Genomic DNA, 19,740 nt, shown 5'->3' on the forward strand with positions numbered 1-19,740 from the left:
TTGATGTTTTGTTTAATTTTAAGTTTTTACCTTGTTTCTCTTCCCGCTCGACAAATTAACTCTTCAAGCTGAGAAAATGCTTAGATTGTAAAAAATACCAATCCAGACTCATTAAATTGCATCAGACTGAGCATTTCCATTAATCTTTAACATTGATGTTGCTTTAAGGCTACAAGTGTTTTAAGAAGTTCTTTGTTCTGGACCTTTGTAAGCAATATTCTTTTCATCCTTCCCATAATCAATTGCAAAAATGTTGCATCGAAACACCGCCTATTGAGGTTGAACTATCATTTTAGTAAACTTTCATCTACTCTACAAGTGTAACTTGCTGCTACACGTTCACCGCCATCTTTACCTAAAGATATAATCTCGACCAGGTAGATGTCTCTCATTTCAAATGAAAAAACGTTTCAGGTTTAATACACCAATCATCATGTCCTTCTACAGTATACAGTAACACATTCCAAATACTCTTGCAGTTATATTTTTAACTCTTGCATATCGATATTTAAAATCAGATAACATGAAGTTTTTTAATATGTAACATGTTTAAATTCTTTTCACTCTTCTTTTCTTAAGTATCACAATACCTCACATCTACAATAATTTTAATTACAACTTGTTGTGAAACGCAAATTTACACAGAGCGAAAAAACGTGACATACTGGGGTCATGAATAAAAATATATAATACCTAATTAAAAGTTGATGTTTTATGGATGAGGTAAGAAGGTGATAGTCAAAGCTTAAGAGAATACAATGGGAATGTAAGATCAAAACATGAAATAAAGAGACTAATATAAACAAATAAAAACTTTTAATGTAAAAACAAGTATACTAAATAGCCAGCAATTTTAACCGTTTATGGATATCAGCATCAAATATTTTTATCACATTTCTAATGAATGAATAAATCGTTCCATTTCTTCGACACAAAAGCAATTAAAACTACAGGTACTACTTGTTTCGGCTATAAATTATGCATGAGCATAAAATGAAATTTCTGAAATGAGTTGAATAACATACGACATGATGATGTGAAATAACACTTTGCAAATATCTTCCTTTTTTACACTGCGAATACATTTAAACCAAACATTTCATTTAAAAAACGTCACTTTACTTAGCTTCAAAATTAATATTAATCTCATTAATAAAAGAAAATTGTCTGTTGAACTGTTTATCAGGAATGTAATTAAAATACATTTTAAATAAATAAAATAAATAAATAAATACAAAAGCTCATATCCGTAGCTGCAGTGTCTTAATATTGGTAACTTCGTAAAACTTAGAAAAGATCGATCAAAGTGATCCCTTTGTTCCCATGAAGCTAGCGTTGATCCTGAAAAAAAAAGAGAAAAGAAACTGCGATAATATGGTAATATTTGAAACAAGTAAGTACATGGCATCTATAAATATATGCCTGATGTTAATTGTTTAATCTTTTCAAAATAGCTAAGCGTCATCATTATTCTTAAGTAGGTTAAACAGAATGCAGTAACGAATTTAAGTTTTGATTAAACTTAAATTTTCACGTGCTGAAATTTCTGATGAGAACAGTGCAGGTATAATTATGGCTTTCCAATTGCAATTAAACGTGATTTAAGAAATTGATTATGCAGAATTAAATCGTCTTCAGAACCTTGGATTTAAGTACTTATAGTTTAAAAAGAATAAGCGAGAAGAATTAGGAATGTTCAAAATGCTGTCTGGTTTTAAGAATAAATGTTGAATAGCTGATTTTGACGCTGACCTGCAGACAAGCTTAAATTGCAAATAAATTTTCTGTAACTAATCATTCACTGAATTAAAAATTGAAGCATTTTGACACGAAGATTTGTGTATGTCTATTATCCTGCTGTAAAGTTTATTTTAACTAACACGCTGTTTTATGTTAACTCCTCTTGTAGCTTCTGTTTCTTCCCTCAGTCTTCACCAAAATGTAAATTAATTGGTGTTTAGAGGATATGTAATATATAGAGACTACTTTCACTGCGCATTAAAAATAAGTTTATTTCGTAAGTCATCCATTTACTCTACGCTCTAATTTTAGTGAGTAATTTTTGTATTTGCTAGCGTTGAGAGTTAGTCGCATTAGCTAAGCACAGTTGATTAGAAACTGAAGTTACTTGTGTTGTATACATTTAAATACTGATATTGTTTTAGCCTGTAAGAAGAAGAGGGTAAGCTTCGTTAAATTTTAGTTGCACTGCGAGTACTTTTAATACATATTTTAGTTACGTTTCAGCTTGGTTCATGTTGTTAGAGTTCTAGATTTTTATTTACATAGGCAGATTCAAAGAAATTTGGACGTATATACTTTTAAATAAACATAGAATTATCTGAATGATTTATTTTTCATTACTCTCTCTTTAGACTTCAACACACTTTTCACACCGTTTAGTAAGTAACTCTAGGCCCCCCGAAAAAATAATTTGAGGGTTCGCTCTCAAAGCTACTGCTCTTTACACGCCATCATCATCATTAATCCACTTTCCACGAAGGTCCAATTTCAGTTTGGAGAACAGATGATTATCGCTTGCAGCTAATTTGGTGTGGGTAGTGATTGATTAATCTCCTCAAACAGACATTTTTTTTAATTTATTGGCTAGCAATGGTTGCTGAGTGCAGAACAAATTAACTCTGTTTGTCAGCGTTCTACACCTTTAATTTTATTGTGCAGCTTATGAAAAAGCTGCATAATATTCCTCATCAGTGGCTGCGTTTCTTCTATTAAGATCTATCTACAGGATCCTAGAGGGTCCCTTGACAGTACCAAATAATTTTTCCCATTTACCATTTTCGTAGATTGTTGCTACAGCATTCAACCAGTATTTCAAACAGTTGCAACACAGAAATTACTACTACATATAGTATTTATCAAGGATTATGACTTAAAAAATAATGCAAAAGGCTTTTGTGACAATAAAAAAGGCTGACCGGTGATCGAATGGCTGAAACCGCAAAACACTGATAAGTACCTTTGGTCCTGATGCGGCCAAGACAGGACAGGAGAAAATGAAGAGTATGTCAGAAATTTACAGTTAAGTGCACAAGTATATTCCTGTCGCAATACGTTAGAAAGAGCTGAGTGCATGACGTTTCCTTAGTTTCCTCAAGGAAACTTCTTCTATGAAGGAATCACTTCTGACGGGCAGATGGCCTTAGTGTGCTTAGCCATAAATAAACATTGCAATCCAATATAGTATAAAGGTAACGAAAAATCAACTGTTCATAGCAGTTTCAAATTGAATCCAAATAAATATTGGTCAAAACAGAGTTTACAATAATAAACTAGTTCTCATTTGAAAGCGTAAAATGCTTACGTTTGGATAACCTTGTGCTGATTTCAGGTTTTCTAATTGAGAAACCTTAGAAATCATCTGTGCCTTGGCTGGGACTCAGGGATGGCGAACCTTTCTGGATTAGTGTGCTAATTAAATGACGATTTATTTTTCAGGTGTCCAGTGTGCCACTTATTATATTTCTTTATAATAACTTAACTTATTATATTTCTTTATAATAACTTAACTTATTATATTTCTTTATAACTTTAAACCCATGCTTTGATTTTAAACTATCGAACAGTTAATTTGTAACTATATTTGCTGTTTACTTACTAATGGCGCCCATGCTCCTGTTCGTTTCTGAATACGCCTTTGTTGGTCACTAGCCTAAAGAACAGTTTTTCTCTTTTTTTAATTGTTGTTTTCAGTAAATGCAAGCGAATAAAAGCAATTTAATATACACTTGTAGCATGCCACGTAGTGGCACGCGTGCGATAGGTTTGCCATTTCTGCTTGGACTCGAATTACGAAACTTTCAAATGCTTACCTGAACGTGCAACCAATTGCTTCACGAAAGCACATGCACAGTAGCGCTATAGTTCTCTACCAGATAAAAATGATGCTAGCTAACTGCTGCTATAACATTTTTTGATTTATTATTTGTTTTAATAAATTTTGTACCTTTTAAACTGAATAATGTAAGTAGGTAAAATTAAAATAGATGGGATCCACCAACCTAAATGTAATGGTTTAATATAAGCTTACACCTTACATGCTTATTAAATTCTGATGTTGTAAATTGACTTTTCTTTCGGTTGTAATAATTCGGAATATTTTATATGACAAAAATATCGTCTCAGATTCTAAAAAATTCGCATTGTCACAACATCTTATATTAGAATTTTGATGCTAAGGAATCATGAGTTATTCACAATGTACTCTCAAAGAACAGACCTTTTTGGATAATAACATCAACCTAAAATATCCTTTTAAGCACGTTTAAGATGTTTTATTCAATACTGTCAAAAAGTTACTGATTTTAGCTTCAATAACCTAACTAAGAACATGAAGAGATTCCTGCACCGCCAGTAAAATTCTTCTTCCCAGATGAAGACGTACAGCTTTAATCTGACACTCCATCAATCGAACTTTTCTTAGTTATTTATTGAAACCCTTTCGTGGAGTAATTTCTACCTTTTGAATAGTTTATGATATTAATATCTAAAATATGTCCTAACTTCTCAAAGCATAATGGACAGATTGGCAAGTTCAGCTCAAATTCTGAATAATTTCCCTATTCGCTAAAATTTGTGGCTAAGTGTAGCACATATTCTACCATTTCAAAAGACAAGAAATGTTTTTCTAGTTTCGAAAGAAAAGAAATGTTTTTCTAGTTTCGAAAGAAAAGAAGACTTATATCAAATACAGAAAGTGAAAGTACTTTCCATTAAGATTGTTGAAGTAAGTGTAAAAAGCCTTTGAAAGTTCAATATCGAAATGCTAAAAAAATACGTTTTGCAATTCAATAAATTATCACATGTAGTCTTTTTGATTTAATTATTTTTTATTAAAATTTACTATACAGGTAAAAGGCCCTTGAACATTCAAAGCTGAAATGATACAAAATTACGGTTTTCAAATTCAAGAAAATTACAACATGTAGTCTTTTTGGTTTACAGAAAAAAAGCATGCTTGATTTACGTTTGAATGTTTTATTTAAAGAGAAGAAAATATACAATGAATTCTTTCGAGGCTATTGCTTCTGAGAGTGAACAGTTTTGCTGATAATTTACATCTGAATATCGGAAAATGAATGTCACTCTCTAAGGAAAAATCTTCACAAAAGACTGAAATTATCTGAAACTTTTAGTGGCTGTCTTAGAGAAGATTCATAGCATATTTACAAAATTAGATTAGTTTCACTAGTTGTTATGGGGTTGCTACTTCTATTTCACATTTTCTAAATTTGCAATGTGCTTAATTACTTTTAAAAGACAAATGTAACTATTCTTTCCTTAAACTTCTAAATTCATTTCTATAACTCCATTTGACAAGGAAAGCATTTCAAAGAATATAATCATATGCTTTGTTTAAGCAAAGAATTCAAAATATTTAAAAGCAACAAAAGCTGATGATTTTCATCCAAAACCGAAAACTAATTATTACTTGAACCAATTTTGGTTGGATAACGTTTGTGATAAAACTTGAAAATAATCTTTCTAAGAAGAAAATATTTTATTGAAGCTTTCTAAAAGAAACTAGTTGTGTTTATGTCTTTCATTCGGAAAACCATTAAATTCTCCAAACCAGCCCCTTTATTCGGCAAAACACTAGACCCGTGACAAATTAACAGCGGATTACTACACCGTCCTTGTGACATACTAATTTTCGCTTTTATCACCGAACGATAAAATCTCATTAAGCTATTCATAGCAACGATTTTGATCCCCCTGTGAGCAAAGAAGAGTTTGTTACTCTACTATGTAAACTTCTGAACAAATTCATTATAATTTCGTTCGACTTCTTTTTTCTTATGATGCATGAGGGAATTTAGATAGTCCAAGATGAGGAGTAGGTGTTAGAAACAGAAAATGCATTGTGGAGAAACAAGAGAATCTAAACTTCAGTTTATCTCATGCAACCGAAAGAAAAGATGATTAATATTGTTCTCCTCATAAAATATCGATGCAAATATTTTTATACATTTAATGCATCATTATCAGTTCCTCTTCATGACGACACCGCTCCACCTCATCGCACAGTTGCTGCCGAAGAGCTGTTGGAGAACACATGGATATACCGGCAAGGTCTCTGGATCTAAATCCCATTGAACATATATGGAACTTTCTAGGCAGACGCGTGGCAGCACGTAACTTATCTCCAGTAACGATTCTGCAATGATGTTATGTTATGGATAAGTGAGGGGCACCTAATATTTACCCTAAGTAAGCAGGTATTAGCCCCACACACTAACTAGAAAACTAACAACATTCTGGCACCATTCCTCCAGTCGTGATGAAAATTGTGACTCCAGTGAGCACTATAATTCTGCAATGATGTGAAACCTGCACAGCAGTCAGAGGAGAATATATCCTAATAAAGGCTGATGTTTCTTGCTGGACACCTGTCACATGGATGTTTCGGTCTTCTATTGCATTGTGCTCCATGCTGCTTTTTCAATAAAGTTCCTTTCTATCATTTTGATTTTCTTGTTGGAGGGGGGGGGGAGTTTTGCTTACATTACCCATGTTCTTACATCTTAGGGATTTTATGGTATTATTTTTGTTGATTTGGAAAGCTTTTTCCCAACGTTATATTGAAAAAACCGTATCGTTCTTAATTTCTGCACACCAATGTATGTTAATTTTTATTTTATTGATTAAATATTCTTTTTGTTATTTTTATGTGTAATTTTTTTGTTACTTTAAAGAATGAATATTTAGGGAAATTCGAAAAAATAAAATGAAACTAATAGTAATGAATGAAATATTTATTTATTAAGATTATTCCTGAATAAAACGTGCATCTTAATTTTTCGGCATTTTATATTTATTATTGTACAAATAAAATCAGCATGTCACTCCCACAACCGCTGACCGTCGACTCCAACATAGAACTAAACGGTGTTATAATCTAACTCGTGCGCGCGCACTTGTGAGGTCATCAAAATATTATATATCTTTGTTTGACTTTGAGACTCTACTGTGGTTCCACTACAATCAACTACAATTCCAATTTTTATGTTTTGTAATGGTCCCTTTTAACTATCAAATAAACCATAAAGGAAAACTACAGCTTTTGTGGTTATTGATTGAGATATAAGCTTTCTACTAGGACATGTTTTGTGTCTTAAAAATTTGTCCCTGAGACCGTCGTTGAGGGACGTAGCCCAACGCTAAAATTTCAGTTAAAAAATAAAACCTGTTGTTAACACACATAATAATCAATGACATCCGTAAGTGCCTTATACGTATGTGCTTTGATATTTTTCCGAGCGTGCAAAGATTCATGAACATCTGTATGATGTATTGATTACTCTTAGTTCTAATGTACGTTTAAAATTTTTCTTATATTTATTTCTGTATGATAGATCTAATTTATAATTTGTTAATGCAAGTTTGATGTTATACGGCTCCTAAGCATTAATTTTATGTAGGGAGAATTGGACGGTATATAAGAAAAATATAAAAACTAATCTCACGCCATTTTCTAATTGTCTACATAACAAAATTGGCTTTATCTTTGCAAGCGCAGTTAATTTAAATAATGCCTGCATTATTCAGTGTCTGTACTGATTAACAACTAAACCCAAATGTACTCTAGAATAATCATCTTACATCACCAATCAACTTATTTTATTAATCAAACTACGACCTTTATAGGGTTAATTAACTGAAATAATGACGGTAGTAAGGAAAAGAAAATTTACGTGTCTACAGCAATTCAATTTCAGTGATGAATACAAACATATCACTAAAAAGTTAAAATAATAAATTTTTTAAGTGAAATGCATTCATTTTGCAACTATTGAAAAGATTTCACATGCAAGCGTTTCTTTCTTTTTACCCTAACCTGTCAAACTAATGGATAACTTCGAAAATTCGATGTTACTTAAGATATATGAAAAAGGAAGTTTTGTATTTTTGCATAATTTTGAATAGGGGCACAATACCCTGCTTACATATGGCAAAGCTGCACTTTATATATTTCTATGTAAAGTGCACGTTTTATTCAGGAATAATTTTAGAGGAAATACATATACGATTAAAAAACAATCATAAATTTATTAGCCTGAATTAGGATCTCTGCGAGATCATCATGAACTAAAAAGCAGGCATCGCAACGTCTTTCCACGAAATTATTTATTCTGGGAAGGAAATTGTGTATGATTTATACTCAAGTTTTGAAACTTTTATTATTATAATTTTTATTTATTAATATTATTTTTAATTTGTGCCATACTTAATTATTTTCCAACGTGCTTTTGTAGTATCCTATTGATTCAGTAAAATACTGATTTTAATTATATTTTACAATGGAGTTCGTAGAATCACTAATGGATGCCTAATGACAATAGGCATCTGCGCAAAGTTATCTTGTAACGTAACATTTGCACTAAAGAATTCGCATAAAGTAATAATGCTGCTTAAAATTTTGGAATTATTTCTATGTTACTAGATTATTATTATTATTATTGATTAGCCCACGTTTCGACAGATAACATATTTCACCGTTGAAATGACATAGAATTTCGTTTGGTTCAACTCCGTGGTCGGAGGCCATCTCAGCAGCGCGCTAAAGTTTTAGCATGGGCAGTCTGAGTTCCTTGGAGTTCTAGGCTAGCTGAAAGCCTGCTCCAGCTCGACACTCCTAAGACATTTCAAGGTACCTTTTCAATAAAACTAAGTAGTAGAGTGTATGCTGGTTAATCGGGATGAATTAAATCGCCACTTTTAAATTATTCGTAAATCATTAAATTAATGAATTTTCCTAAAAAATTTGAAAATCTCTGTGAATACAGGAAAATAAACTCTGGTCAATCACAACAACTGTTAGAAATATTCAGATGAGTGCATCCACATATCATGAATTCCTTTCATATCGCTATCATGATAAAAGGGTTTTCATGAACACTTTGTGGAAAATTGCGCGTTTCATCTATCTAGATAAAATGATCCTTAACGTATCAATAAATAATATAAAATTCAGGCAGATAATATGTTTTGCAATGGCAATCAGGGAGGCACAAACAATTTGCTAGAATGTTACCAACTTTCTGCGTATTTCGGCAATCAGTTACGCTATCTATTATTACTTTAGTGACTGCTACGATATAGCTGTGAGTCACCTTATAATTGCATTATCTCTGTTTTATCAACAGAAACAGATCTTTGTATATGGTAGTCTCTTGAACGACCTTCATTTTGCGGGCGATTAATAGTTCCTGTGCTAAAAAATCGTGTCTAGATCCTTCATATTACATCTTGTGGAATAATTAAGTCTTGAGCCTATAATTAAAGACGTTTTTTGCTGAATGTATTGTGAGATTTTATTATTTTAATTGCTTTTTTTGTTCTATTATTTCTTGAAATTGTGGATAAGGCTATTCAGCCCAAACAAAGTATTTTTTCGTTGCACCATCATTTCTTGACAATTACGTTAAAATCTGAGATTCATGTTCAGTTCATATCCGTGAGAGACAGAAAGAGTATGTGCATTGTGAAGGTACAGTGCACTTTATTATTACTTTTTTTAATGTGTTCTGAGACATAATTGATCAATCGAGATTTATTATTTATCATGTTGCACATATATAACTTTGTATACACGGTATTTCAAAAACATTGTAAGACTTGCCCTGAATGTTCTCAATTTTCCATAACAATGTAAAATTAATGGAAGAAAATGGTTGAAATAGTTCGACTCAATTTTAAGGCGCTAATGTTAAATACTGTATCAAAAAGATAAGCAGCAGTCTCTTAAAAATACACTTAAGTGAGTGGCAAATAAAATGTGCTTCGCAGCAAGGAGCAATATGAAAATAATATATAAATGTAAAAATACTTACATATGTAAGTCATGAGTTTAGGTAAGATATTCAATTTTTTACAACTGCATATATGCACAGGACACTTTGTGAATCACATTATATGCATCGTAAAAATTATATCTGATGTAGAAAAAAATAAACAGCGGTTCTGAGTTAAAAAGAAAAATATTAGTTAAAAAACTTATGTTTTATTTCAGCTGATTGAAAATTAAGTCTTGTTTTCTACTGTTATTTTCTAATGTTTTGTTTACTAGTGTTATTAACATAAACGAGTTGAACGAAATCTGATCACTGCATGATTATTAAAGATCATTAAACGGCAGTAACAGAAACATTCAGTATTACTTATAGTTCTAAATTTAGTCGTTCTTTAAGGGTTTGTGAATTGCTTCAGAAATGGGGATGAGTTAACGCTAGGCTTATATGAAGCATATTTCATTCGACTTTTATTAACCACATGCAGTTGTTATAACTAAAGCAAATAATTCAGACATAATAGAGTTGATTATTTAAATACAGTAAACTTGTAATAACCAAGCGACCTGCAGTGGTATCGATGTATCTCAATCAGTTAAAATTGATGTTAAAGGTATAAATCTTTAAATAAGAAACATTACTGATTTTCATTTAAACGATTGTAGAATATGTTCACTTAATTACCTAAGTGTAATATTCGACGCTACTACACACCAAAATTACGTTCTTTATGAATGCATTTAGCTGGAACAACGTGAATAGTCACCACCCTCAAGGCAAATCTTTAAACATATTCGCATTAGCTGCAATTAACTAATTCCTAATGTTTGAACTTCTGGCACTTACGTATTATTGCAACCACCTATTCAAAATCGCCAAATTAACAGAATGAGCCGAACTTTGGCAACTATATGCGCATGAATATTCTTCAGGCAACCACACTCGCAACTATTTTTCAATCAAGCAAGGTCGCGCTTTCTTAAGCGTTTTTTTTTTTTTTTGTTGTTGTTGTTGTTCTTTTTTATTCCAAGTTCCAAAGGTTTTTATAGACAAATCGTGATATTCTTTTTTTTTCCCCTGAGATTCAATTTTAAAATATTTGGTCGTGCAATTTATCCGTAATAGAAGGAATTTGAGTAAACTTTCTGCAGGAATATAGTATTTGTTTTTCACAAAATCGTTAAAAGGAGGAATAATGGGATACGTTTGGTAGATAGCCTATTAAAAATGCTGAAGTTATGCGAGATGCCATGTTTGTGTCTTTCTCTGATTTTTTTTAAGCGAAAACAAAGCGCTATGTATACGGGGAGATTAAGAGCGTAAAATTACAGAAATATGCGAAAAATGTTATTTATTTTTTGTATCATATAATCGTTATTTAATAAATTTAAGTTTGTATTTTAAATTGATAAAGTGCTTTCTTTTAATGTTGATAATGTTTGCTGATTTACGATAAATATCGATAGCTTGGGAATCTTTAAAAAAATAACCGAAAATCACCAACTTGCACCCAATAAGTAACATCCTTTTTTCCATTTGCAAAAAATTGTCATATGGCGCCAGGGTGGTTGCATTAATATCTAAGTACCGAATTTCGTGCCTGTAATTTACGCTTTGCACACCTTCTTGTCTAAGTAAATATCTGTGATGGGAATGAAAACGAAAACAGTACTTAATTCAAATTTTATTGTTAGTGTAACTTAAAATAAACTTCCCAGACCAAAACCAAACTTAAGTCGCCATTGGTTTTACAAGAAAAATTCATGCATTTTGAAGCAGAACACATGCTTCTTTTCATCAAACAAAAATTTTCTTTCAGTCTTAAAAAGTCAAAGAATATTTGGTTTAATTTTTCAGGAACTTGAAAGTTCAGATTAACATGTTTCTCTTGTACCCAAACATATAATATTTGGCATTTGATTCCATAAATAGCTTAGTTCTGTAAATTTGAAATATGAAATGTTGAAAAAAAATTCTGTTATTTAAAAAATGGGTATTAATAAATGAATAAAATTTTAACATCAGTGGATAAAATCTAATCCGTAACATTTCGTTGTGAAACACAATACTATATCTTTTAAATTATTTGAATTATTGATCTACCTCTCATTTTATAACCTTCCCGATAACAGTCAGTCCGCTGATAATATGTGTTCTCTCTTTTAATTTGGAACTTACGTCCTGACAACACGTTTTATGATGAAAGGATGCCTAATGATTTAACAATTATCCTTTCATTCGGCATGATCTGTAGAATTTATTCCTTCTTCAAGAAATCGAATTACAAATGATTGCTCTGATCAATGAGTTACTGCAAAGAGTTCACATTTCTCTCCTATTTTGTATGATACCTTTTAGGGTAGTATACCTTTGTATAATGCTGTTCGCTTGTAACCACTACAAGACAAAAATACCCAATTCTTGGGGAACATATTTGGTTTTCATGAATTATAACCATTGGTGGACAAAAATTCAGTTCTAAAAGTATTTAGACTTTATGAATCAAATGTCACATGCACTACCGCTTTATCTAAAATAATATCTTTAACGTTTCTCTCTGTGCATATCTGTAGCCCTTGGGATGAACAGATGAATGATTATGGAGAGATCAAAAACACCTTTTTTTTTTTTGCCTGACGCCTTAGGTACCAGTCGGCCAGGAAATATCCGACTGTGTAATGCCGGTAAACATCGCTAATTTGACCGAGGTTTAAATTCTGACTAGTGAGGCTGGCATTATTGGTATTTTCGTCATTAATGTTCCATTCCAGAATATGAATATGAGCCATATGCCTAGCTTTAACTTACTTTTGACGACAAAAACTTGGGACGTAGAATTCAAGTATCTCGAAATGCCTTTCTTACTCTATCACTAGCTTCTGAATAGAACTTTTGGCTGCACCAATTTAAGCACCTCCTTCTCGCGAAGAAATATAAATAATTATAAAATAACCAAACTTCGTCCGATATTCGACTATGGTCCCATTTATTTGGTAGTCGACTTTTTTAACCGCAATACCTGACAGGGGGTATAAATTGTATTAAATGATTATAAACAAACTAAGTAATAAATTGGCTAGCTGTTTTATAGACTTTCAATACCAGAGAAGACATCGTTAATGAAATAGAAAACCAGGACTAAAAACTGTAAGTTTTTACAGTATAATCATATTCGAACTAAGTCTTGATCAATTTGATCAACTCGAATTATTTTTATAGTATGTTCATATATATTTCACAGTATAAACATAATATACGTTTGAAATCATTTATATCTTATATCTAGCAATAGAATCTTACATAGCCAATTATTTTGGGCTTTCAGCTTTGTTAATCAGTTGCTGTGTTTGGTGCAGCACAAACAGCATTAAACTGAAATACAAACTCGAGAAAAAAACTAGGCAAGATATTATTAAGAAAAATCGAGAATGAAATCAAATTTTATCACACTCTCTTACGGAAAGCAGACGGAACATCTGTCACATCCACATATTTTAAATCATCTTTATTATTTTTTTATTTACTCCAGCATCTTCAGAGTTATCAATAAAAGAGTAAGTCTAAATTCGAAACAGACTGCTTTTCCATCTTTATATACACATTTTAATTCTACTTATTTTAAACATTGCTTCCATACGCGTGCTTCCGGAAAAGATGAATATGTAAATATGAGACCATTTCTACTAAAAGTCTTTTGTTAATCATTTCCAAGGCAAATAAAACCAGCAGATTTCCGCAACAGAACGCTTATTAAACGTCTTAAAATTGCAGTTAATTGCATACATAATCATTTTTAAACACTCAAAGATACGTTTTTCAACAAAATTAAGATTTATCTCTGAGAAATTTAGCAATCAGAGAAAATTTCCTTGTCAAGTAGTCTTTAATTACCGTTTGAATATTACACATCAAACAGAAATAGAAATTCTTCATTTTGGTGCATCTAATTAAAGCTGGTAACTGAAGAATAAATTATTTTTGATAACAAAATTAATTAAAGCTTACCAAATTTATCGCCTTTCGTGAAATTCATATCGGAGTGGGCTCTTGATCATAAGGACGAGTTGAAAGTTGATATCTATTTCTTGGTTTCTATTTTCAACCCAGAAATTCTGCATTATCTAAAGAGAATACGGCGATATTATTCATACATCATGATATACAATTCAATTCCTTATATCGCATTATAATTAATGCTTTGTACAACAGAAAGATTATTAAAGTACTACTTGAACTACATAACATTGGAAGTATTTAGGAAATTAATGTAATTGTTTTATTAAAATGTTAGGCATGCAGTATGACAGGTCTCCTATATTAATTAAATATGCTACATTCAGTTTCAATTAAGTTCTAAGAGTATATAAAAGCATTTTATTACCGTTTTGTGCTCATTAATCAGCAGCAAATATATTGTGAATGCATAGAAAATAATGTCGCATAATATAGAACGCGACCGAGTATGATGGCTTAAGAGTAGCATTAAACGAATATCGGTAATTACTTAAACAAAATGTATATGTATGTAAAAGCAGAAAAATTTAAACTAATTAAAGGTTTTTCATGTTTTTAAATTGAATTATTAAGGCTTTTGATTGTAAAAGTACAGAATTTTCTAGAAGAATTTCACGTGAATCAGGCATCCTGCATTCTTTAAATCTAGGACATTCAACTATAGAATGAAAGGTTTATTTAATTACCACGTAATTTTTTTATTACCTTTCATTTTTTAGTCAATTTACACTAGAAGAGGAAATAGAACTAAATATAAATACTATTAAATGTGGCTAGTATTTAGAGAGCCGATTTCTGTTTACACAGTGATTCAACCAGCCTTTCAAACTACGCATAGATAGCTTGCCATATGGCCTACCAGCGGCCGAGCGGTAAATTTCCTAAACACTGTTAGTTCGGTTCGAGGTTCGAATCCTGCGAACGGGCCAGCCGCATGGACGTTTTCGTGGTTTTCGCCATATGTAACATGTTGATATGAGCCAGTTTCCCTTAGAAAGTCCTCTACGAAGGCATCTTTCCGTTCCGTGTAATGCCTCAGGGCGGAATACGTAAATAATAATAATAATAGGTTGCAGTCGGTGACTGATTTATTTATCTGTGAAACATTAGTGCTAGAGCTATATATCGGAGCTGAATCTTTGTAAGCTTCGTTATCTTTGTATTCTTCTAAATTTAAATATTTTGTGATAATTAGAAATCTCAAAAGTAGCGGTGGTTATATTTTGTTAATTACAAGCTTCGGTTGTAAAGTCTACAATTTGTAGCAATAAATATTTAGTTATGTGCCACCCAAACGGTATAGCGCTTAGGGGAGCGGACTGAGATATCAAAGGACCCGGATTCGAATCCCGGAGAAGGCATGGTTGTATGTGTCCGTCCATTCATAGGAGATAAAGGTGGCCCACCCTCAGGTGCCTCCATAATAAAGTGACCTCCACTTTGGGCCTTAGTAGTGGCCAAGCCGAAGTCGACTGATAACCCCCCATTTGATATAAATAAATAAATAAATATAATATTTAGTTATGTTCTTAACTTTATGTGTTACTGAAGATGTATGTCATTAGGTTTAGAGTAATAATTTGCTCAAACAAGGTAAAATTGATTTGTTCCGATTAAACATCGTTCACAAATAATTCGATCTTACTAATATTCATTGCCTGGCTTTCTTATTTTCCTATTCCGAATTTTATTATATATCTTGAAAATTTATTTTATTTTGGAATATTGATAATTACATTTTATCCTATCGTTCTAAGCGCTTGCAATTCTCTGTTAATTTTATTATCTTCCATATTTGTGCATCCTTATTTTCAGAAATTCTTAATCTTATATGAATCTGATATTTTTGGAATTCATTTCATAACTACACCTTTAAGGTCCCGAATGAATTACAGCATAAAATGGTGTTAATCCGTCCGATTTTCTGAAGCCCGATTGATATGAGTACATAAGGCTTTTGCAATTTTTCTTGTATTCTGCGTGAATATGAACTAAACATCTACCCTAAATAGGTCCTTCACAAAGCCTTTCTTCTTCAGGCAGATAGTCCTTGGATTTGTTGAAATAAAAATCTTAATAATTTTATACCCTGATAGTAGATATTCTTTAGTAGTTTTTAGTATACTTATTCAAATGCTATTGTAGTTTTAAACATTTGTTTATTATATTTAATTTGCATTTTTATTTTATTTCGCTTTTAAGTTAGTAACAGTCAGTTTTAATTCATATAATGCATATTCGTACGTGTATATGCGTGTATGCATATGCATTCGTGTATATAATTATGTGAAGGAGAACACATTTAGACAGCTGTTAACAGAAAATAAAACTTAATTAAAATATACTAAAGTCACGACGCAGAACCCCGCAGTAATTTCGCAGCAAAATGCTGTGAATTTAATACGAATATACATATATATATGAATGTGTGTGTGTTTGTGTGTCTGTGTTAAATAAAAAATATAAAGGACACTTAACTAGCGATAGACATTTAAACTTAATTTAAATTAAAAGACAACCCCTTTCACTTCTGCATTTACGTCTCTCTTTTTCGGCGGTATTGTTGGAAGCTTTTATCCGGTCATCATTTAGAACTCAAACAAAGAATTTCCGAGTATAAATACTACAGTTGCCTTTTGGGTACTCAGTGTAACTTAGATTTACGCATCAAAACACACTTATGTGTCATTATAATTAGTTTTGTTTCATTGTACGCCAGCACTCTGTACTTACAAAAAGAAAATCATTACTTTACAAAATAAAATCCTAAGAGCAATTACTAATACATCGTGGTTGTGCGAAATCAGCGAAATTCCGCATACACAAGATTCTTCTTACAAGTTCTCATAACCTCTTCAGTAAAATTATGAGCTCTAAATATGCTCATATTGCTCAGTTAGCAGACTATGATCCTACCACTAAAAACACCTATAAACGACAATACACAGTTCATCACAATGCTGCATATTAATTCGCACCTGTATATATTGTGTAAATTTCATAACTTTTTTAGTATCTAAATTGTATTGAACTTGATTTGTATTCTTATCCCATCGACCCTTCGCTATGTACCTCAAAGATTTCAAGGATTTTTGCATCTCTCCATTTCATGTTTCCCACAGCTACTAGCTGATATATCATAGAAAATCTCCTTTCTGTCGAAAAGCGCTTATAACCAGCTAGGACAAACATTTACTTCTACGATGGAATCGAAGAGCAAAATGCTATCGTACGGTGTCATAGAGTATATTTTTACGGCGGCACTCTGCGCTTATGTATACATGAAGCTAACGGCCTGTAGCAAATTCACGTAAAACCAGCTGGTTACATGCCTGTTTCCGAGTCCCGGTCAACGGTTGGGTACTTCCTTTCACAGTTTTCACTGTCCTGGTAAATCACGTCTCTTCGCTAAATTATAGTTCTGCATGGTTTAAAAAGTGTAACTACGTAGTTTAAAATTGTGGGGGTGCAGACTTGCTGTACTATGCCATAAGATCTGTCTGAATAAAGAAATCAACAAGTAATAAAGAGATGTTCAGATATTTCAATTGATTTTGTAATTTTTCAAAAGAGATCCAGCTATCTATTATGGAATAGTATCAACCTATCTTCTATCACCCCCATTCCAACCACGATAAAGACGCAATTAGTTTTTTTTCCTCATCCGATCCATAAAATTACCGTATATATATGTGTGTGTGTAAGCTATAAAATATGAAAGAAAATAACGACTTAATTGACGACAGAAATTTCAATTTCTGATTTTAATTTAAAAACAAAACTCTTCTAACCATCTGTACTGCGTCACTGACGTCATTATTCTTCTGCAGTAACCCGCAATGCTGTAAGCTCTTACCTAAATGCTGTTCAGGATTAAACTGTAGAAACATTAGGTAATTTTTTGGAAGCAGGAGAAGTGAAAAATGAGTAACCCCTTCACCGGAAATCGAACCACGGACGTCTGGAATGCGCGTCGAGCATGCTGACCACTACACTACGAAGGCATGCTAAGAAGGGGAAGAAATACCTTATAAAATAAATAAGCGGACCCCATAAATACTCCAGTTGCATAATATGCAGCATTTTCTTCTCCCTTGCTGTCGCTACGTAAGGATGTAATTAACCGCTGGGAAGCTTCATCTACAGTAATAATGTAATTTGCATATAATTGCATATATATATATAATTATGGGGCGTTTATAGCACCCCTAGTAGTGTATGGACCAAGAAGATTTGTGCTATAAAATTCATCTAATAGAAATAAAATAATCTATTAACTATCAAGCGAATTGTATTTCTCCAAAATTAAAGTTATCTACGCAGCAGTTTCAAAGTCTGTCTATGTCACCATCCCAGATACGACTGTAAAATAATTAATACCTTCTCTAGTCAGCTCTCTCTTAGTAAAACCAAAAACCCAAAGCTTCCAGCCGCCAACTCCAGAGGATAATGTGTCTGCAAAAGTTTAGCCAGTAAAATAAGATGGGACGTTACGTCAGCAAAAGTGCTGGAAAAGAAAGAAGATCAACGACTTCTCGCTAAATTAATGTGTCGCAACATATTGAACTGAGGTGAAATTGTTCGTTTCAAATTTCAGATCATGGTATTAAAGTTATTGCGTGGCTCGGTTTGCATATTGAAAATCACCAAATGTTTGCGATTCTGTCATCGAATGTGCTCATCTTCGGCTTCAAAGGGTGACAGCTGCTGTCATCAAATGCATCAAAAAGTATCATAGAATGAATTAAGTTTGTGTGTGTGTTTTTTCCGGGAATTAAAAAAAGGATAATTTTTGCATCCATGAAACATGTAGTTTTTTTAAAGTAGTATTATAATCTTTTGTTTTAAATAATTGTAAGTGAGTAATTTTAGTGTTTCATGGTTTTTTATAATATTTTAATGTGATTTTTCTATGTTTAGGTACAAGATTTATTGATTTTTGACAAAATTTTAGATATACTTTATCTCAGGCTTTAAAGATGTCCCAAGCCAAAACGTTTTCTATAGGTAAATATAAATTTACCTGTCCAGTATCTGACGCCACAAAAGATAGTAATATTATCTTGTAGATAATGATTTGAAGTTTTTTAAAATAAAATCCTAAGAGCAATTACTAATACATCATGGTTGTGCGAAATCAGCGAAATTTCGCATACACAAGATTCTTCTTACAAGTTCTCATAACCTCTTCAGTAAAATTATGAACTCTAAATATGCTCATATTGCTCAGTTAGCAGACTATGATCCTACCACTAAAAACACCTATAAACGACAATACACAGTTCATCACAATGCTGCATATTAATTCGCACCTGTATATATTGTGTAAATTTCATAACTTTTTTAGTATCTAAATTGTATTGAACTTGATTTGTATTCTTATCCCATCGACCCTTCGCTGTGTACCTCAAAGATTTCAAGGATTTTTGCATCTCTCCATTTCATGTTTCCCACAGCTACTAGCTGATATATCGTAGAAAATCTCCTGTCTGTCGAAAAGCTCTTATAACCAGCTAGGACAAACATTTACTTCTACGATGGAATCGAAGAGCAAAATGCTATCGAAGAGCAAAATGCTTAAACATGATATAGTTTAAAAGGCCTTTCTGAAAAAGAAAAAAAAGCTTTATTTCCAGATTGTTTAAAAGGAGAGGCCTTGCCATTCTTTATTCGAGAATGTGTCGAAATAGGTAATTGGAATCTATTTAAAAGAGACATTTTTAATTAATTTTCCACTTCTGAACATGTTAGCTTTGATGACTTTCTTTCAGTCAGTTATAATTAATTTAAAGATAGTGATAAATAGCTCAGCTAAAAATTAAAACTAGTATCTGAATTAAGTGATCAAATTCTTATTGAGTCACTTACCCAAGAATTACCGAAATAATACCCTAAGTTAATAGCTCACCAGCAG

General features: G+C 32.0%; 1 protein-coding gene across 1 annotated transcript in view; it reads right to left on the reverse strand.

Annotated features, from left to right (window-relative positions):
* Positions 1–799: 799 nt before the first annotated feature.
* LOC118181384 (putative cytochrome P450 49a1) overlaps positions 800–19,740 on the reverse strand; it is a 93,870-nt gene continuing 74,929 nt past the window's right edge. The window contains exons 11-12 of the mRNA XM_035350511.2: positions 13,818–13,933; positions 800–1,341 (exon numbers count right to left, since the gene is read on the reverse strand). Of these exons, the coding sequence (XP_035206402.1) occupies positions 13,823–13,933 (111 nt within the window). The 3' untranslated portion in view covers positions 800–1,341; positions 13,818–13,822. The remainder of the gene's footprint in view (positions 1,342–13,817; positions 13,934–19,740) is intronic.

This window comes from Stegodyphus dumicola, chromosome 8, assembly GCF_044657685.1.
Source record: "Stegodyphus dumicola isolate Sdum_Otavi_A_Nest chromosome 8, ASM4465768v1".
Lineage (NCBI taxonomy): Eukaryota > Metazoa > Arthropoda > Arachnida > Araneae > Eresidae > Stegodyphus > Stegodyphus dumicola.